The 20,023-nt window shown below is 42.7% G+C and overlaps 1 protein-coding gene across 1 annotated transcript in view; it reads right to left on the reverse strand.

Moving 5' to 3' along the window:
• LOC146833907 (coagulation factor XIII B chain-like) overlaps positions 1 to 20,023 on the reverse strand; it is a 1,069,530-nt gene that overhangs the window by 464,684 nt on the left and 584,823 nt on the right. Inside the window, exon 11 of the mRNA XM_085601818.1 lies at positions 15,073 to 15,255. Within this exon, the coding sequence (XP_085457944.1) occupies positions 15,073 to 15,255 (183 nt within the window). The remainder of the gene's footprint in view (positions 1 to 15,072; positions 15,256 to 20,023) is intronic.

Genomic DNA, 20,023 nt, shown 5'->3' on the forward strand with positions numbered 1-20,023 from the left:
GAATTACCCGAAAGTCAGAGGTGGCCCGCAGCTGGGACCTGGGATGCAGATTGCATCATGAAAGTAGAGGAAGAATTATGGAAAAAGAAAGCTAGACAGTCACAGAAAGATGCCATTGAATTATGGCGTAAAGAATCATATAGACGTACAGAAAAAGCGCTCAGACAGGAAGAGAAAAGTAAGGAGAATTCAAATAAAGTCCGAGAAAATGTATTAATTGAAGAAGGTACTCGAGTAAAATCAGAACAAGTAGACAGGCAAAGAAATGCCCTTATGAATGGTATGTATCCTCTTCTGGCCGAAGGGTTACCTAAGGCTACTCCGGAGATACCAAAAGGCTTGCCACCCCCATTGTTTCCGATAAAAGCACATCCCAAAGGGCATCCCAGAACCGCAGAAGATGTTTTCCTTTCCTCTTATTTAGACGACGCAGCTCCCGAGTATGCTAATACTGCGCCACATAGACCGCCTGCCGAGGGGGTTCAACGCCAAGACCCTCCTCCGTCTGTACCTCCGCAGCAACAAACTCCGACGCAAGTTCCGGCAAGCACATCTGTTTCTACAGCTGTATCCACACCTATGGTTGCTATATCACGTTCAACGAATCCTTTCACATCCAGCACCCCAGGTGGTGCTACAGGAGGTACATCAAACATTTTTTCCACGCCACCCAGAGCAAATAAACTTTCCTTTCAAGAATTAGCCCACCAACGTACGCCCAAACTAGTAACTCCCGACATGCTTAAGGAACTTCTAGTAGATTGTAGATACGACCCTGTGCCCGGCAAAGAGGACGAAATGCTGCTGGCATCATTACGTATCCGACGAGCTGCAATATATTTAGGGAGGCTACCAGGAATGACTACACATTTAGAAAATATATATCACTTTGTCCAGTCAGGGCGAGATTCTGAAAGTATTAATCGAGCCATGGAGTACCAGAAAGTGGAGATACAGGGGGAACTGTTACGTTTCCTCATAAATTGTGTGATCAGAAACCAAGACCGACCAGGGGTAAATCCGGAAGAAATGCGAATTCTTACCACATGGAGTCGGAATATATCAGAGGGGAGACATGATAAACGATTAAGTATAGTAGCTATGTGCCGAAAGATCCGCAAAGAAGTAGAACGAATACACGAAGAAAGATTAGCAGTAGACCAGCCTGAACAAACCGAGGAGGAGGAAGAATTAGAACTGCCCACAGGACAGTTAGAAACCATGGCCTATGTAGGTAGAGGAAGATCTTGCAATAATACTAGATGCTTTACTGATCCGATACGTCCGATACGTCCAGATAATAGCAGAAATTTCCAAACCCCTATAATAAATATAAGGTCCCCCGAACATTCGTTCCAAGCCGCTGACAAATTACTCCGAGAACAAAGGGGTTATCATATACTCGATTCTATGGACGAACAAGAATTAGCCAGGTCAGCCGTTCACTGGGTTGATAGTCCCGGAAAATATAGTGATGATACACTAGCGCACACGTTTTTGAACCTCACCCCAGATGAACAGCGTTTAGCTGGTATCTATATGATTCAACAACTCCTTATATTATATAAAAGCCAACACTCCGATCCTGGTCCCCTACCTGATATATTGACTGAATTACTCACGAATAAATGGAGAGGTTCAGGTACGGAGTTAATTAGAGAAATACTAGAATACAGAAAGCAGTACATTCTTTTTGTATGCCCCGAACATGTCTCACTGCCCATCAAGGAAAGAACGACGTATTACATGGATAGACAGAATCCCTTACGCGAAGTGCACCCGATAAAAGGTGATGACAATCAGTTTAAACGTGTGTTTGTATACACACCCATATCTAAAATAGAACTATTAGAAATGAAGAAAGTGGTACCCAGTCATGACAAAGACCCAGCGGGTTTCCACCGTGAAATTAAAGACATGTTGCTCATGGGAGAGTATACCTATCCCGACATTATGAAAATATTGAAGGTATTAATGCCTGCGGGCATCTACGAAAAACTCAAGGAAAAGGATTGGGAGGTGGGAGACCAAAAGATAGATTGGACAGCATTAGAAAACGAAGAAACAGCTCGAGGTCCAGGTTCAGGGCTTGGGGAAAAGACCAAAACACTACCAGGTTTACTAGTACAGGTACTGCCACGTTTATTAACTACGAAAAAGGAAGACTGGGGTGCAATCTCAGCCTGTAAACAAAAGCAAGATGAAGACACTAGTGATTTCTATGCCCGATTCGAAAAATGTTTTGGTATAAATAGTGGAATAAAAGCAAGTAGCGAATCGTATCCACATCTGTTTGTGACAAAATTAGTTGAAAATTCCTTGCCCCAAGTTAAGAATAGAGAATTGAAATTCGAGAGTACCTGGCAAGGTAACACTCCGTCACAAATGTTCCAAATGCTACAGTACCATCACAATAGAATTAGAGAGGAACAAGAACATGAACAAAGACGCATGAAAGACACGAAAATGAAAATGCTAGTTTCCCATACAGTTCCAGCTGACGGTCATAAAAAGGGTATGACACAGTCCAGTGTTTCAGTAGGTTCTGTAAAAGGGACATGCAACTATTGTAAACAGCCAGGTCATTATGTACACGATTGTCCAGTTTTAAAACATAATATCGCCATAGGTAATACAAAAGAAAGACCACGGCCACTTAGACAGGATCAGAACCAACAAGGAGCCCCACAGCATGCACAGTCCATGCCAGCTCCGCAACAGTCTATGCCAGCTCCACCACCGCAGCCTATTGCTGCCACACAAACAACGACACAACAGATGTACCAGACCGCACAGTATGACTATCCTGATTATCAATGATACTCATGAAACAGCCTAGAGAGGGAAGTTGGCTTACCCCTTATCGAGGTCCCTGTAGATCAAGAAGGACCTTATGTACACAGTGAACTATTAGGCCAAGATAGAAAATTTTTACTTGATACAGGGGCAAGCCGAACAACCATAAAACGTAGTGAAGTTCCAGGGGCACCCCTCTCAGGCTCACAGAATATTTCCCTTGGCTTTTCAGGAAAACCTATCATTAACGAAGTATCACAGCCTCTTCCACTTACGATTGGTCCCTTGACACGAACTACAGATTTATTGCTTACTAAATCCTGTCCAGAAAACTTGTTAGGTATAAAAACATTGAAAGCTCTAGGAGCTATAATATGTTGTTCTCCGGAAGGAGTAAGATTGTTTCTACGTGATTTCAAAGGGCACTATGTGTCCCGAGACATGGATCACCGACTGCAGACTTTACCCACACATTTATGGGCACAAGGCCCTACAGATGTTGGTTGCATGAACATTACACCATATCGAGTCACACTAAAGACAGGAGTGGTACTACCACGAATGCGACAATACAAGTTACCCCCAGATGCTGTAGTGGCTTTACTGCAAATCATTGACGAGCTTATTACCCAAGGAGTGGTTGTGGAAACCGACTCCAATGTATGTAATTCCCCGATAATTCCGATTCTTAAACGAACTGATCCAAAAGCCCCGCCAGTATATCGATTGGTTATTGATCTGCGCGAATTAAATAAATGTATTGTACCACAATACCCCGTAGTCCCAGACATTTCTTCATTACTGACAGCCATTGATTCCGAAGCAACATTCTTTACTGTAATTGATCTCAAGAATGCCTTTTTCAGCGTCCCAATAGATCCGGAAAGCCAATACTTGTTCGGATTTAGTTTAAATGGACGAAGCTTTAAATTCACACGCGCACCTCAAGGATTCACAGAAAGCCCCAGCATCTATAGCCAAGCACTGAAACGAGAACTTGACAGTATCCACATGCCAGTCAACACTGCCCTGCTTCAATATGTCGATGATCTGCTGATCACCGCTAGAAGCGAACCTGAATGTGAAAAATCCTCACTGACGGTTTTACAATTTTTGGCCGAAAAGGGGCACAAGGTGTCCCCTTCTAAGCTGCAATTCTGTGTCCAGCGAGTTGTTTACCTTGGGCACTCGCTGTCCAAGGAGGGAAGGCAGCTTACACCAGATCGCATCCAGTTAATTGCTAACATGCCAATACCCAAGACACAAAAGGAGGTGCGGGCTTTCATAGGCCTCACTTCATACTGTAGGCAGTGGATCCCTCAGTATGCATTTCTAGCAAAACCACTCATTCAGTTGACAACGCAAGAGGCAGCCACATCGACTGTTCTCCCTTGGACTCAGGAACATACACAAGCTTTTGAAAGCCTAAAGAAAGCTTTATGTCAAGCACCTGTTTTAGCAACACCATGTTACAATAAACAGTTTACACTCTTTGTTACAGAACGCGAAGGTACTGCCTTGTCAGTACTCACACAGGAACAAGCAGGATCACACAAACCATGTGCTTATTTTTCTAGTACATTAGATCCCGTAGCTCAGGCTCTGCCTGCGTGCCTGAAATCAGTGGCAGCGACAGCTTTAGCAATCAGACAAAGCGATGCCATAGTGTTAGGACATCCATTGACAGTACAAGTACCACACGCAGTAGAGGTTCTTGTGAACCGAACACAAACACAACACTTGACTATAGCAAGACTCACCGGTTACGAATTAACATTGTTTCAGCCACACATAGAAATCAGACGTTGTAGTACATTGAATCCTGCCACACTGTTACCAGTAAACGGAACAGACCCACTAGCACATGATTGTATTGAAGTTATCACTATCACGACGAAACCTAGACAAGACTTGACAGACGTCCCATTGTCAGACTCAGACCTGACGTTGTATGTAGATGGTTCATGTATGAGAACAAGTACAGGAGAGCTAGTGGCCGCGTATGCAGTCACAACAGACACTGAAGTCATTGAAACAAATTGCATAAATACCTTGTCAGCTCAAGCAGCAGAGCTCATCGCTCTGACACAAGCCTGTATTCAAGCCACAAATAAAAAAGTCAACATATACACTGATTCACGTTATGCATTCGGAGTTGTACATGACTTCGGCGTGCTGTGGCGAGAGAGAGGTTATTTAACTTCTCACGGTGCCCACATTCAGCACGGACCCCTCATTCATGCCTTATTAGATGCAATACATCTACCCACTGCAATATCAATTATGAAATGTAAAGCTCATACGAAAGTTACTGATATCATTTCCCAAGGCAATGATCTAGCTGACAGAACAGCTAAACAGACTGCTCAAACTCACACATCTGATATGACAAAGACAATAGTTCCGACACCAACACATTGCATGACGGTTAAGGATCCCGCTCTTGACGTAATTGACATACAGACACATGCTACACCAGATGAAATAAAGAAATGGACTGAATTAGGAGGGATCCAAACGGATCAAGGATGGATGACGAAGGAAAAATCTGTATGGTTCCTTCCTGATTCTATGGTTCAAGTTATCATTAATACAATACATAGTCCAGCGCACCTAGGAGAAAAAGCTATGCTAGACAGCATTCAACACATTTGGTTCAACAAACATTTACGAGCAGCAGCTAAACAAAAAGTTCGTACCTGTATGATCTGTTGTCAGTTTAACCCAGGTAAAAGCATTCCCGTAGAACAGGGTGGATTTCAGCCTCCTGATCACCCTTTTGAAGTCCTCCAGATGGATTATATCCAGATGGAACGATGTCGAGGATTCAAATATGTTCTTGTAGTTGTCTGTGCTCTTTCCCGTTGGACAGAGGCATACCCGGTTTCAGATTACACTGCCCCGACTACTGCCAAACAGTTGGTTCGAGAATTCTTCCCACGGTACGGTTTACCACGTGTTGTCTACTCAGATAACGGCCAGCCGTTCTCATCCGAACTAATGAAACACGTTTCACTTTTGTTAGGCTATCAGTGGAAATTTCACTGTGTCCGACACCCCGAGGCAGCAGGTCTCGTGGAACGACATAATCAAACTCTGAAAATTAGATTGTCCAAAATATGTAGAGAGAAAGGTGTCGACTGGGTAGTAGCCTTACCAGTTGCACTCTTTTACATGAGAATGGTAGCGCACTCTCGAACAGGGCTATCCCCTTATGAGGTGATCTTTGGCAGACCACCAAATATGTGGGGGACGCCTATACCACGCAAAATAACTGATGTTGACTGTAATATGCTGACAGATTACTTGGCTTCCTTGATGTCTGCACTACAATCTTGTCGTTCACAGGTAGCTGCAGCCTTTCCCGACAACACCGAGGTGAAACCCCATGACGTAGTTCCCGGGGACCTGGTGTTAGTGCGAAATTTTGACCGGAAGACTCAGCTGGATCCTAGGTGGAAATCGCCTCAACTTGTACTGCTCACCACGAGGACAGCCGTGAAGATCGAAGGTCGCAAAGGCTGGATACATTCAAGTCATATCAAGAAATTTCATGGACTACCGTCTGATGTAAACGATACACCTCGGGTGTCTTCACCGATTGACTCAAAGCTTCCTTTGGTTGAACAGAGTGATAAGGAACTATACAAACTAAAACTACGGTCTAATAAGTCAGACAATTTGATTGTTTAAGTCCTCTCCAAGGTGAATCGGTCGAATTTGTCTCTGACATGTATCCCCTAGACCTGAATAGAGAAAGAAACCGAAAGATGCAGTTGAAACAACATGCGTACTGTACATCACTGCGTAGTCATTGCACAGTGACGTTATTAATTTTGTTTTTCTTAAGTCTTTTAATAATCGCTGCAAGTATATTGTTGCACATATATTATCCTATTTCTAAACATGTTTACAATGTTACTGCTGAACATTCTTTTAGTGAATTACCCCTGCATGAGTTGTCCTATAGATTTGCGCTGCGCAATAACACTTTTATTAGTATGTTACATCATTCCCATCAGGCTAGCCATGCTACAAATTGTTGGATATGTGGTCGACTCCCTCCCTATCAGAACTATAAGGGAATTCTGCCTCTCTTTCCATATCCGTTCACACACAATGGCTCCTGTGGAGCATGGTTTAGTTTGATTAATTCCCTAGATTCGAATTCCGCAGTTTATCAAGACAACTGGGTATGGGGAAACCTGAACTTAGTTTTGCTTAAAGTCTGCTACCCTAACAAGGAGGGACTTCCCAAAAGAACAGGAACTGATCTAGAAAATGAAGTATATGGATTAGGGAATTTCACGCTTAATCTCATGATCCTGAATGTTGAATCCGAAGCTGCACCAATTTTGCCCGCTATGTCAGTATTTCCAGTTAAAGGTGAATTATGTGTAAGAAAGAATGGTTCCATACATATGGGCCATAGTAGATGCACCACTGTAATAGAATTCAGTGATCAAGGCAAATCTACATTTAGAGCTTCTCGTCATTCCTACTTCGTATGTGGTCAGACTGCATATATACATTTGCCTCTAGATTGGGATGGTACCTGCTACATCGGAATCCTTTTGCCACCTGTTTTCCTAGCTCCTCCTGATTATCACAGAAATACTCATTTAGTACACAATAGAGAACGGAGAGATCTCCCAATCGTCGACTACACTGAAACAGCATGGGAAAAATACACAGATTTCAATAAAGGTCTCTTTCCCTATATAGGTACAGTTACCAATAGTAAGCTGATACGTAGATTAACCAGAACCCTTGAAGCAGTAGTGAACGAAACTATTTCCGCCTTAGGCAATTTAACAGAAGAGCAGTCGGCTATGCGGATTGTTGTGCTTCAAAATCGTCTTGTCCTTGACGTCATCCTGGCCGATAGGGGCGGAGCTTGTAGGGTCATCGGATCAAGTTGTTGCATTTTCATACCAGAAAATTCGCCATCTGTATATAAAGCCATAACTCGCCTTCATAAGATTGTAAGCCAGATACACCAGAATCCAGGCACCTGGACTTGGTCCGGTTGGTTTTGGAGTGTATTGTCAGCCTGGGGATGGAGGGTCCTATCCTTCCTAGGTATTGGCTTTCTCATACTATTCAGTTGCTGCTTATGCCTACAATGTGGACCAGCGATTTGTGGTCTGTGTGCCACATCGTGTATTCCACCACCAAGATTTCATTCATCCCGGAAGAAGAAAGAAGAACAAATGATGCTATATGAACAGATCGACGGATTGATGAAGATTGATATCTCCTAAGGGCAAGTAGGGGACAAGGAGGGAATGTGGAAATATGGATTTTTATGACCAGTTATGTCCCCTATCTTGGACCCCAACGGCTTCATGTATAAATCACAAGTACATGTATGTTTCCTCCAGTTCCAGTTATGAAGACGCAAACATATGTGCGTCCACCGCCAACATGTCCTCTTTCAGACCCGCCATGAATGGGCCGGATATTCTATTCCTAAGTATGAAAGGCCACCGGCTTTATATGGTTCATTTATCCCATTTTACAGTCCAGGCGAGTAGGCCCTGATTCTGCCATTAAGCCTTTTCCTGCCTTCTGCCTCTGAAAGCTCCAGTCTGAGCTCGCATCTGTATCCATGAACTTTGTCCTACTCCCTGCGCGGCTAACGGTGCCTGACTCGGCCTGTCTGCTTGCCAAGAACTGTATTTCACCTTCGAGATTATCTGCTCCGCTCCCCATCCAATGCATTCCTGTCTAGTAGTTTAAGTAAACATTCTTCCAGCTACCGAGCAAAGGGCCCGGCTTCTCTGTCTTTATGCAAGTAATTCATAGCCCTGTTACTATGGAAGATTTCTGCCCTTGCATCTCATGTAGACACTTAGACGCTTGTACACGCACTCACAGTCAGTATAGAATAGATTTTGTTCGAGAGACCTTTCCTTTTGGATAACATAGTTCTTTAAACATAGGATGTTAGATATGATTTGGGATTAGGTTGACTTGACCCCCCAGACTTCTGTCTCCACATATAGAGCTAAATGTCAAGTCCCCTTCACCCCCTAGTTGCACGTCAATCACACGTCATGCTGCTGCGCGCGCATCTCTGCCAAGTATTTTTGCTGACATTGCGAAATTCTTTCATGGAACCACCCATTTGTGACATCATACCTAATGACGTTCTTTAGTTACGCCTAGTTACACCCATTTTAGTTACGCATGTATGTTTTTATCTCTGTTATCAACTGTTACGCCTCCTGCATCTGTTTCACTGTAATGCCTCTTCTATAAAAATGATTACCTGTCAATAAAGTATTGTCCTTCACTTCCTGAACCTTCGTGGTGATGGAATATGGAGTCCACAATTCGAATTGATTTTGGAATAAAGCCCGTTCCGAACCTCTAATACCACGGATTCTGCCTCTTATTTTACTGAGCTATTATTATAAATTTTCCGCATCAAATTAAGTACCGGTAATTAAATTATTTACCACACTTTGGCTATGTCATTAAAGGACCCGTTATTTCGCTTTGATACCCCTACTTTTAAGGGGCATGGGAGGGGTACCTTCATAGATCATATTCTTGTTTCATGTACGTTGCAGATTTTTGTAGACTGTTTTTGTATTGTTTTCAGTGAATTTAGTGACCATAACCCTCTCACAATCTGTTTAAAATGTCCATGGTTTAAAAAAGGTAATAAGATCATCCATCAAGGTAGACTGGGCACAACTGATGGGAGGAGGCGGTTAAAATGGTCTATGGTCTCTGCGGATACTCTTTATAAGAATATTTCCACAGGGTGTGCAGAGGACATAAAAGTCTGTATTAATGATGGGTATGAACCTAGGCTGGTCTTAGAGGCTTATCAAAATATTACGGAGAAGGTCTCAGTGTTGTTATCGGTCCCTAATAAAACTCGGGCTAATATTGCCCCAAGATGGTTCAGTCACGATTGCACCTTAGCTGCACGCAAACTGAGGGTTGCCTTGTCAGCAACTCCGAGGAATAGGGAGGTGATAAAACTCTGTAGAAAGGAATATAAGGCTATTATTGCTGCACGTAAGGAGTTTTTGAGGAAAGAGGCTTGGGAGGAACTGCTTGAGCCCTCCACCCTGAATAATAGTACCAAATTATGGACTCTGGTGAAGAAACCCTTTCTCACAGAGGACCCCGGAGATGGACTTGTTTGTTGTATAACCAAAGAGGAATGGGAAAGTCATTTTAAAAGCCTGTACTATTCCGTGGCCGATGGAATTATGGTCACAGTTCCCCATGATAGGGATAGTACTGCCATTATCTGTGACACAAGGGAGGTCCTGGCTGCTATAAGGGGTCTTACTGCAAATAAAGCGCCGGGTCCTGATGGGATCCCACCGGACCTTTATAAATCTGATCCAGACTTCTGGGCTCCCATCTTGGCTGCAGTTCTTAACGCTGCGGCCTTAGTGGGTTGTCCCGGAACATGGGGTTTGTCAACTATAGTTCCTGTCTTTAAGAAGGGAGATAGGGGAAGTGCCCTTTGTTATCGACCAATTTCCCTCATCGATTCGATGGTCAAGATCATGGGGAGAGTTATACTTCAACGACTAACAAGTTGGACGAATGAAAATAACATTATGTCTACCTCCCAATACGGTTTCTGCGAAGGGCGCTCCACTATAACCCAGTGCCTCAATTTGTTTCTTATTCTGAATAAATATACTGTTGTACAGAAGGGAACAATTCACCTTGCCTTCATGGACCTGTCCTCAGCCTTTGACTGTGTCAACAGAGGGAGGCTGTGGCGGACCATGAAGGATAAAGGCATTGATGGGGGGATTGTGGAGTTCCTAGCGGATTTGCATAAAGATACAAGAGCAAATGTGAGGTTTTCATCGACCGGGGAAACTACAGGAACTTTTAGTATTAACAAAAGAGTACGACAGGGATGTATTTTGGCCCCCTTTCTTTTTAACTTTTATATAAATGACTTAGAGGCTGATTTACTAGAGGTAAAATCAGATTGCCCTAGAGCCGGGGTAAGGGGTATTCCTGTACTTTTATATGCCGACGATGCGGTCTTAATTTCACGAACAGAATTAGGTCTACAGGCACTTTTGAACGCTTTTAACAAATTTATGTCTGATAGGGACCTCATGGTCAATAATTCGAAATCTTACATAATGCATGTTGGCCGTCAACCTACAAAGAAGTTCATTTTTAAACTAAATGATGTTCTGATCCCCATCACCCAGACATTTTCTTATCTGGGTGTCCTATTTGACACTAAGCTCAGATGGGTCCCACACTTGGCTAAGAAAAAGGGGGAAATGATTAGAGTTAATGCCTCCATTTTCAATTTCGCATCTAAATTGGGGAAAAAGCCAAATGTGGCCTTGATGAAACTATATAATGCCAAAACCATTGCCACTGCAGCATATGGCAGCGAGATATGGGGCTACATAAATGGCGAACAACTACAAATCGTTGAAAATAACTTTTTAAAGCGTCTGTTATGTGTCCCAGCCAGCACACCGAATCTAATTGTACATGAAGAACTTGGCTGCCCGTATCTATCCGACACTGTTGGACTGAAACCATTGTTATGCTGGTTAAAAATATGGTCAAACGTTGAGATTCCCTTAACACATTTGATAGTGGAAGACCTCGTATCACTTGATCATGCAATGTGTGTACCTTGGCTTAAATATTTAAAGTCCCAATTTCAGAGGCTGGGTCGCCTGAATCTGTTTGTGAATCCCAGGGATATAGTTAAAGGTGATGTTATTGCAATTAAGAGAGCTTTTATTTTGGATTGTAATGCTCTTAGAGATGAAGTCGAGCTTTTGAAACCTAATGTTAGAAAGTATATCATGTTGAGTACTTGTGATACCATGGAAAAGTATCTAACATGCTCCTTTACCTCTCATGAGAAATTTTTGTTGACCCGTTTTAGGTTTAACATCTTCCATCATCTTTTAATTAGACCTAAGTCGGACATTTTTAAGAAACCTGCAGCACCCTGTGGCTGCGACGGGAAGTCTCCACAGGACCTGCTGCATTTTATGTTTTTATGTACTTTTTATGAATATCCCCGCAGGCGTTATCTTGTCACACTTTTAAAGAAATTAAATTTTAAACAAATTAGACCTGCCCTTATGTACCTACAGCTGTTGCACCCGGATAGTGTTCTCCAGGTGCTAGAATTCCTAAAACTGGTTATGAGACTAAGAAAATGTTTAGATGAGTAACCGTAAATTACTATGTAGCATCCGCAGCCCAATGCATTAACGCACTTTTTCTGTATTGATTTTGAATATGCACGCTTTTAGAAATTTTATGCGTTGTATGTATTCGTGATTGGCTTTGTAATTAATCTGTGATCTTGTGATGTTTTAACATGTATTGCTGATTTTTGTGTACTTTTGTGGATTGAAATATATCCGAAATAAAGTCAATATGAATGAATGAATAAGCCCTTTGTCTTTTCACCAGCATCAAATGTCAGAATTTGTGGAGGCCAAAGGCGGGGCAAAACGTCAATTCTGGAATGTCATGGGGGATCAAAGGGTGCGTAATGTTATACTGCTAGCCTTTTAGAGAATTGACATCCAAGGCCTTTGGCAGAGAAGCTCCTTTTCTTCTTCTTGGTGTTCTGTCTCACTCACTAGCACGCTGCTGTGATGCTCTTTCTTGGGTCCTCTAGGGTACACCACAGGTCTTGCATGAGAGCTTTTCAACACTGCTGGTGTACTCACCCATTTATCATGTATACGTATTGCAATCACCTCAGAGGTTATGTCGATCTACAGGCTGGGAAGTTAGGACCATAGACTAGTCATCAGCTTTTTAGACCACCTTTTGAATATAACATTGGTTACTCATAGGTTACTAGTAGTGAATCCTTCAGTGTCCATTCATCTGCTTGAAAATCTTCACATTTCTAGACCACTACTACTACTGATACTACTACTATCAAGATGGAGTCTATTTCCTTGTATATACTGCTTCATTTTCCCTTTCCTGTACTTGCTTGACAATACTCTTAATTTTCTTTGTTGTAGCGTGCTTCCTCCTACCCCTTTCTTCTCCTCTTTCTGAAACTCCCCCAACAGTCTTCCTAATTCTCATCTCAAACACTCATTTTCAGTTGTGCTACAGAGACTTATACTGCTGATCCTTTTTTTAAATGCCCTCTACTTCCGGTCCTTACCACATTCCTACATTTACCTCAACCAGCTCACTTCCTTCTGGATCCTTTTCTTTTCAGCAGATGCCTCTCATGAATCTGGGCTGAGTTATCTCTAAAGTCCTTGAGTGTTTGCAATTTACAACCCAATGACCTCATTTTGCACTTCCCAATATACCAGAATTATAATCTCGGAGTATCATCTTCATCATGGTTATGCCTTTATCCCTCAATTTGGTGACATAAAGTCATATTAGACTTCTGCTCACAATTCTTCCATCATACAATTACTTCACCCTCACTTGGACAACTTGCACTAAAAGTTGATCTTACATATATTGTGATTAAGCTATTTTCTTCCTTTTGCCCTTAACCCTATTATTAACTTTAATGGTCTCTGGCCTACTCGCCTTGTCACCAACTGCAATTATATGTAAGTGGTTCTGAGACGCAATCTGGGCCCTTGTCCCAAAAAAAGAAATATTGGACCTAATTGAAGGCCTTAACCACCACCCCCTTCTAGCTCTGATCTCTTTTTGATTTCTCTCCTGAATATCCCTCTTCTCTATGACCACTACAACTGTGTACTGGGTCACAAAGAATACATGAGCTGACTCATGTTGACGTACTGATGGCCTAACAGGTCCTTTGGACTGGCTGCTACTAGAAATGTCTAGCAGGCAAAGGCGTTATCATAACACCTCATATCCTGCTGGATTCACAGAGCACATTTCCTCTAAATTGCTCAAATGGCATAAGTATTTAACCTTAGACTATGTATTTTTACAGGCCAATGCCCCACGCAGGTTGCCAGAACATGTTCTGGGGGAAGTGGAAGTTATCTCTCACTGTCAAGTGGTGCCTCGGTCAGAGGTAGCTTTTAACATGCAAGTTAAACACAATAATTCCTCCAGAATATACCATGTCTCGGACTTTTGTCCCCTCCCTCCCCCCAGTTCCGAATAAGATCAAACATTCCTGTAATAAGACAGTTATTCCCTTATGGAGCAGGTTTCAGCCTCTGTCATTGATGGATATGAATGTCTGATGCAAGGAAACTTTGATCACATCCTTCATGAGAATGGTTACTGTGATTTAGGGGATAAAAAGTTTAGTGCAAAAATAAATAAGGCTGGATTTGAAAAAATGTATGTATTCTGTCATGGAATTTGCAGGTTTTGCTTCACAGTTTCATGATCTAGCGTGGGTAACTTTTGATAGCAATTTTCACATTAGAGTGCACCAAGACAAGTAGCTATTGCACCGCTACATCTAGAGTTCCAGTTTTATGTCACCTGGTGGTATTCTTATAGATTTTTGTTGTTTGTTTCTTCTATGATTAGATGCCTGTCTAATGATCACTCCAATTTTTGGCTTCGCTGTTGTTTTTAATGGATCTCACGTTCTCTAAATAAAGCCATCATTTTGGTAGGGACCCTCTTCTGTATTTGGTAAAGTTATCAGACTTGTATTTAGTCCAGCAGGAAAGGAATCATTTTCCCTAATCAATATGGGTGACTTCAATGCAAAAATAGGAAATGGATTGACATTGTTGGAACTCTGTGGACCAGGGATTTACAAAATTGTCATCTGATGCTAAGGAGGATGATGGCAGGATTGAAAGACAAGTGAGTTTTTTGATAAATTTCATATGATCCCATATTATAAATGTGTCTATGGGATCTTTACCACTAGCTACTAAAGTATTTCCATACTTCCCTAAAAAATATAAATTAATCCTGATGGGTTGTGATTTCTTAAATATATGGACAAATGGCATCAACTATTCATGCTTCTGTAATTCTAGGCCCAGATTAAATTCACATTCTTTAGAAACATGCACTGTGCAACGACAGAAAATTGTCATCACACCAATATACTCATAAAGAAGAAGCTTTGCTCTTTGAAACATTTTCAGCCAACAATGCCTAGCCTGAATGAACAATAATTTATTTTCTGGAAACTACATTTTTCAAACAAATATTTTGGCCTAAAATAGGCTAAGCACTTAATTTCAAACAATTGCATTAATGTTCCAATTTACACAAATCATGGTTTCCCTTGGTTGTGACTCAAGTTGTACATGATATGCTTCCCATAACTGTGGACATATAATGAATTCTTGTAAATACCTAGACATTCTGGTGGCGCAGACCAAGCTCCATGCATGCAGTTGACTTTGTTGTTTCCACTTATCCTATAGTAATTTTGACACTTATATTCCACTGTGGATCCTGAAGGATAGGAGAGCTGTGGGAAGTCAGTAATATCTCCATTGTGAACGAATGGCACCGGACCACACTCGCTGCCTTCCTCTAAAATGAAACAAATTCCTTGTCATATAAATGTCACTCAAAAATGTGAAATCAACATCGAAAGTGGAAGTTAAACAAACTAACTTTTGTTTTTGTGGTCAGAAAAAAGCTCCTTGTCTTTAGCAGTGTTGGTACTGCATAAGAGTCACTTGGCTGTAGTGTAGACCTTGTCTCTGAAAGGCTTGTTCATCAAACCATATCCACTTAACTAGAATTTGAACGCACACGTGTGGAGGAGTGTTCCCCCACTCTCCAGAGTCAGTGACAGAAAAATAAAATCATAGTTAAACAACATAATTTTATTTTTCTGTGACTGGTTTAGGCATGTGTGTAGGGCAGGAGTGGTGGACACTTAGAAGTGAGCATGTAAGTTTGTCCGCCTGTCTTAGTTCGGCCAAACAGACATGCGCATTTCTATTTCTCCAACCCAGCTGTGGATGGAGGAAAGCCGGAGGCTCCCAGGGACTGTCTGAGCGACATACCAGGCTGCTGAGACCAATCCTGACACTGCATTCATAGCATGACAGCAGTGTCTAGATTGGGTAGGGAGCCTGCTTTCCCAGAGACTGCTGAGACAGCACCAAGACATTATCAGAGCCAGCGTCAGGAAAAGGAAAGGTATGTTTTTTTTTTTAGTATTTTCCCCGACTCTTCCCTGTCCCTCGACCCCCCCCCCCCCCCCCCCCCCCGTCGCCCACACTCTCTCCCACTTTCTTTTTATGGTGGCTGCCACTGGTAACGTCTCAGATGCTGTTTCATGATGCAGAAGGGGTCTATGCGCTTTGTTTTGGTGTCTTCGGCACATACATTAACTGGAAATATCTCTGAATTAATTTATGTTTTGCTGACAAAAAATGGTCAGAAATACCTTGCAGTAATTGCACAGCTGTGCACCTTATTTTAAGCAATTGTACTTTCTAAAGTGTGTCTAGTTAACTCTTAGTTTTATAGCTTGAGTACCTGTGTTCAAACACCAAAGTTCATCAATTGAGAGATGCAATCACTGCTAACTCAGAAAAATTCTAAGTTAAATATGTGTGCTTCAGAAAGTTAATTTGCATGAAAACAGCTGCACAGATGTACCTGAATGAGGGAAACAGTCAGAATACCGTAGGCAAAGCCACAGTTGTTCCGACTACGCAAGCGCTGCCACGCTTGCCTTGATCATGCTGGTTGCAGCTCGGCGGAACCAGAGAGATGCCAGGAAGAGAGGATGCTTTGAGGTAAGTGGGGCTTGGGGCCGGGTTTGGGGGGTAGTTTGTATGGGTTGGGGGTACGGTTGGTGATGTCAAGGTCGTTTTCAGGGCTGGGAGTCAGGTCGGTTTCAGGCTGGGTCGGGTTGTTTTCAGGGCTCGTGGGTAGTTTTTAGGGCTGGGGTGTCAGAATTGATTTCAGGGCTAGGGGTTCGGGAGTAGTTTTAAGGGCTGGGGAGTCAGGGTCATTGTCAGGGCTGGGGAGAGGGGCCGGGGTTAGTTTTCAGGGCTGGGCAGTCTGGGGTAGTTTTCAGGGCTGGAGGAGGGTTGTGGCATTTTTTTAAATTATGGGATAGGATATTAGGCCTAAGGGCAGTGGAAGGTGTTGAGGTGTTTTAGGGACAGCGTGGGGTAGGAGGGGTTCGGGCTAGTGTATGTTAAGGGATAGGGTTTTAGGCCTCAGGGCAGGGGGGTTATGAGAAGTCGTTCGTTTTTAGTGCTATGGGGAGGGCGGCCAGTTTTTATAGGGCTCAGGGGGGGTGGGGGTCGGGGTAGTTTTTTAAAATAGGGGTAAGGGGTTTAGGCTGAAGGGCAGTGAAAGGGGTTGGGGTAGTTTTAGAGCCAGCGTGGGGAGGGAGGGGATCAGTAGTGTATATTAAGGGTTAGGGACAGCTTGGGGATGGAAGGGGGTTGGGGTATTTGGACTTCAGGGCAGGGGGCAGGTAGGGGGTTAGTAGCTCAGGGCAGGGGGAGGGGGATTGCGACCTTAGTCACGCATACCCCTTTACCATTCATGCCTTTAACACGAAAATGCATGGTAAAGGCATGCGTGGTAATGGAATGCGTTGTTAAGATGCATTTGTGGTTCGGGGACGTGGAAGAAGTATGTGTGGTTTAACCATACGTGCCTCTATCATACAACCCCTGAATGAATAAACACATTTAACATACAGCCACAGGAGCTGGGCATGATGCCATCCATTACAGAGCATAGTCACAGATGGTGCCCGTGCATTTGTTTTGTTCAAAACTGATGTGTCTAACAAACTAAATACAGGATGTTTTTAGTTAATACATGAGCATATTAACTCATGAAGAGTTAATGCATGACTTATAGACAGCTTAGCTCAGATATCGTCAGCCCATACACAAAGGCCCATATTTTTGTAAAGTAACGCAACCAGCGCAGTGCAACAAGTCACCTTGCTGTGAGGCGTATTTAAAAAATGTCGGTGCATTCCTGCCTTTGTCCCTGCGCTGACGCCATTTTGGCTGCCTAGTGCCAATTCTGGCACACTTGCACCATTTTGCAAGAGTGCCTGTCTTGCATGCAGGATTGTTTTTGTGCAGGAAGGGGCACCTTATCTCACCTTCCTGCACAAAGACACTTCTGAGAGGCATATTACTCTTTCTATGTGTGCTGTAGAATGCAGCACACATACAAAGAGGAAGTAATGAGGAGAAATAAAGATATTTCTTGTTGTTATACCTCCCCTTAAAAGGTGTAGCATTTTGGCGTATTCCCAGGTTTATCAGTTCTGGTAAATCTGGGAATGCGTAAAAATTGATGCAATGCCCATGGAATGCTTTCCCGGGACAGAGTTACACACCGCAGTGATTTGTGCCGTGTTGCATTACTCCTGATTTATGAAGCCACTCAGGAACACACAAAGTGGCCTTGCGTGGCTTCATAAATCCCATTTTTGAGTTGTGTTGCGCATGCACCATGTTGCGTGGTGCAAGTGCGATGCACTTAGCCTCATAAATATGGCCCTAACTCTGAGAATTTTGGAGGTAATCCATGCACTATAGACAGGTCAATTTTGAGAACAAGAAACACACAGACTGCATTTTCATCTGCACTCCGCTGTGAACAGCAACATGGTAGGGTCACAAGTGTACTCACACATACACAGCACTTTGACTGTTTTAATTCGACTGCACTGTCTAAAGCACATACATTTAACTGCCAATTTCTCCAAGTTTGTACACAGGATGCAGACTGTGCATCTCGGAAAAAATGAGCAGTGATTGCAGCTCTCTGTATTGAAGATATGTAGACTGTAGCTCCTGCATTTCGTGCAATTGCAACAAAAAAGGTGTACACCTGTGCCGTGTGAGAGCACATCTGGTTATGACACAGTCGATGGTGTGCATTAGCTCAGCTATGAAAATGTGTGTGCAATTCTAGGTAGCAGCGTTATGTCAATCTTATTGCCATGCTTCATGTTGGTGTGACTTTGAAGAAGTACCTAATTTTACACAGCATCAGCTTGGATTATGTAAATGAGAGCTGTCAGGAAAGCTCTACACGCACTCTTGTGATGCATTCTGAAAGCGGCTGGAATCACATTTTTTCAAGATTCCTGAAAGAAAAGGTCTTTGCTATGATTTATCAACTGTTTATTTACTCCACCATGTTGCTACAAATAGTTCCAAGTGTCCCCTCTTGACGGTCGGAAAGCTTAAATTAATTCTAGAAACAGTACATTTCATGGGCCTCCTTCATAAGCACCGGGGCTTATTAGGATGGCGGGCAAATCGCACCCACCGAGCCGGCGGTAGCCACCGCCGGCCCGGCGGGGGTGATCTGCCCGCCATCCTCCTAAGAATGACCCCCGCCACATTAGGATGGGAAGACCGTCTGCCGCTTTTCCGCCGGTCGACTCGTCGACCGGGCGGAAAAGGGCCTGAATATGGTGGCGGTGTCTGCAAGACTCCACAATTCATATCACGATACAGGCGGAGAGCAGTCTTTCCATGGTGGCGGAAAGGCATGCGGTGTTTATGATCAGCAAAGTACTATTTGTTCTGTACCCATAAACATTTCTGTTAAAGTGCGTGTGTGGTAGATGTGCAATAGCGCAGTTATTATGATATACCATTATACTTAAACATCATCACTTTAAATAAATTTGTGTCCAGGAAAATACAAAAACTAGTAAGAATTAACCATTTATAAAAAAGTTCAATAAAATGGCTACATAAAACTTGAGCTGGTTGTTCATAAGATCATGAAGATTTTACTAAAAACATAAAAACGTTTAAAATGCGTGGTGATTAATAGTACTTCTATATTTACGCAGGAGAATAGCTTTTTCACTTTCGGTACCATATGGCCTTGGCCAGTGGTCTTCCCCGCGTATCAACCCCACTCCATTGATTGCAGCGCCATCTTCGGAGGCTTTCAAGTCAACCTTTTTCAAGTTAAAAATGATGTGTTCTTGCTAAACAGTAATTCAGTGACAATACAATACATGGTTAAGAATATCCAGTCGCCTTGGATTTTAAACATCTCTGCTCCTGCCAAGTAGTGCACCATTACTACTAGATAGGTGCTTCAGAGAGGCAGCCTAAATATAGAATTACATTTTTTGCCCTCTCTTTTTCCCTTATAAAGTTATTAGCCAATAGGAATCGGCTAAATCCAAATACTATTAGGCAAGAGTTGTCGGTTTTTAATATTCTCATCATATCATTCATTCTCCTGACACTAAGGTTCCTGCCTATAGGTTTTATCCACTTACTTCTAGCGGAATTATATGCAGGGCAGAAAAACAGGACATGTAGAATGT

The sequence above is a fragment of the Triturus cristatus genome, chromosome 4_2 (assembly GCF_964204655.1).
Source record: "Triturus cristatus chromosome 4_2, aTriCri1.1, whole genome shotgun sequence".
Lineage (NCBI taxonomy): Eukaryota > Metazoa > Chordata > Amphibia > Caudata > Salamandridae > Triturus > Triturus cristatus.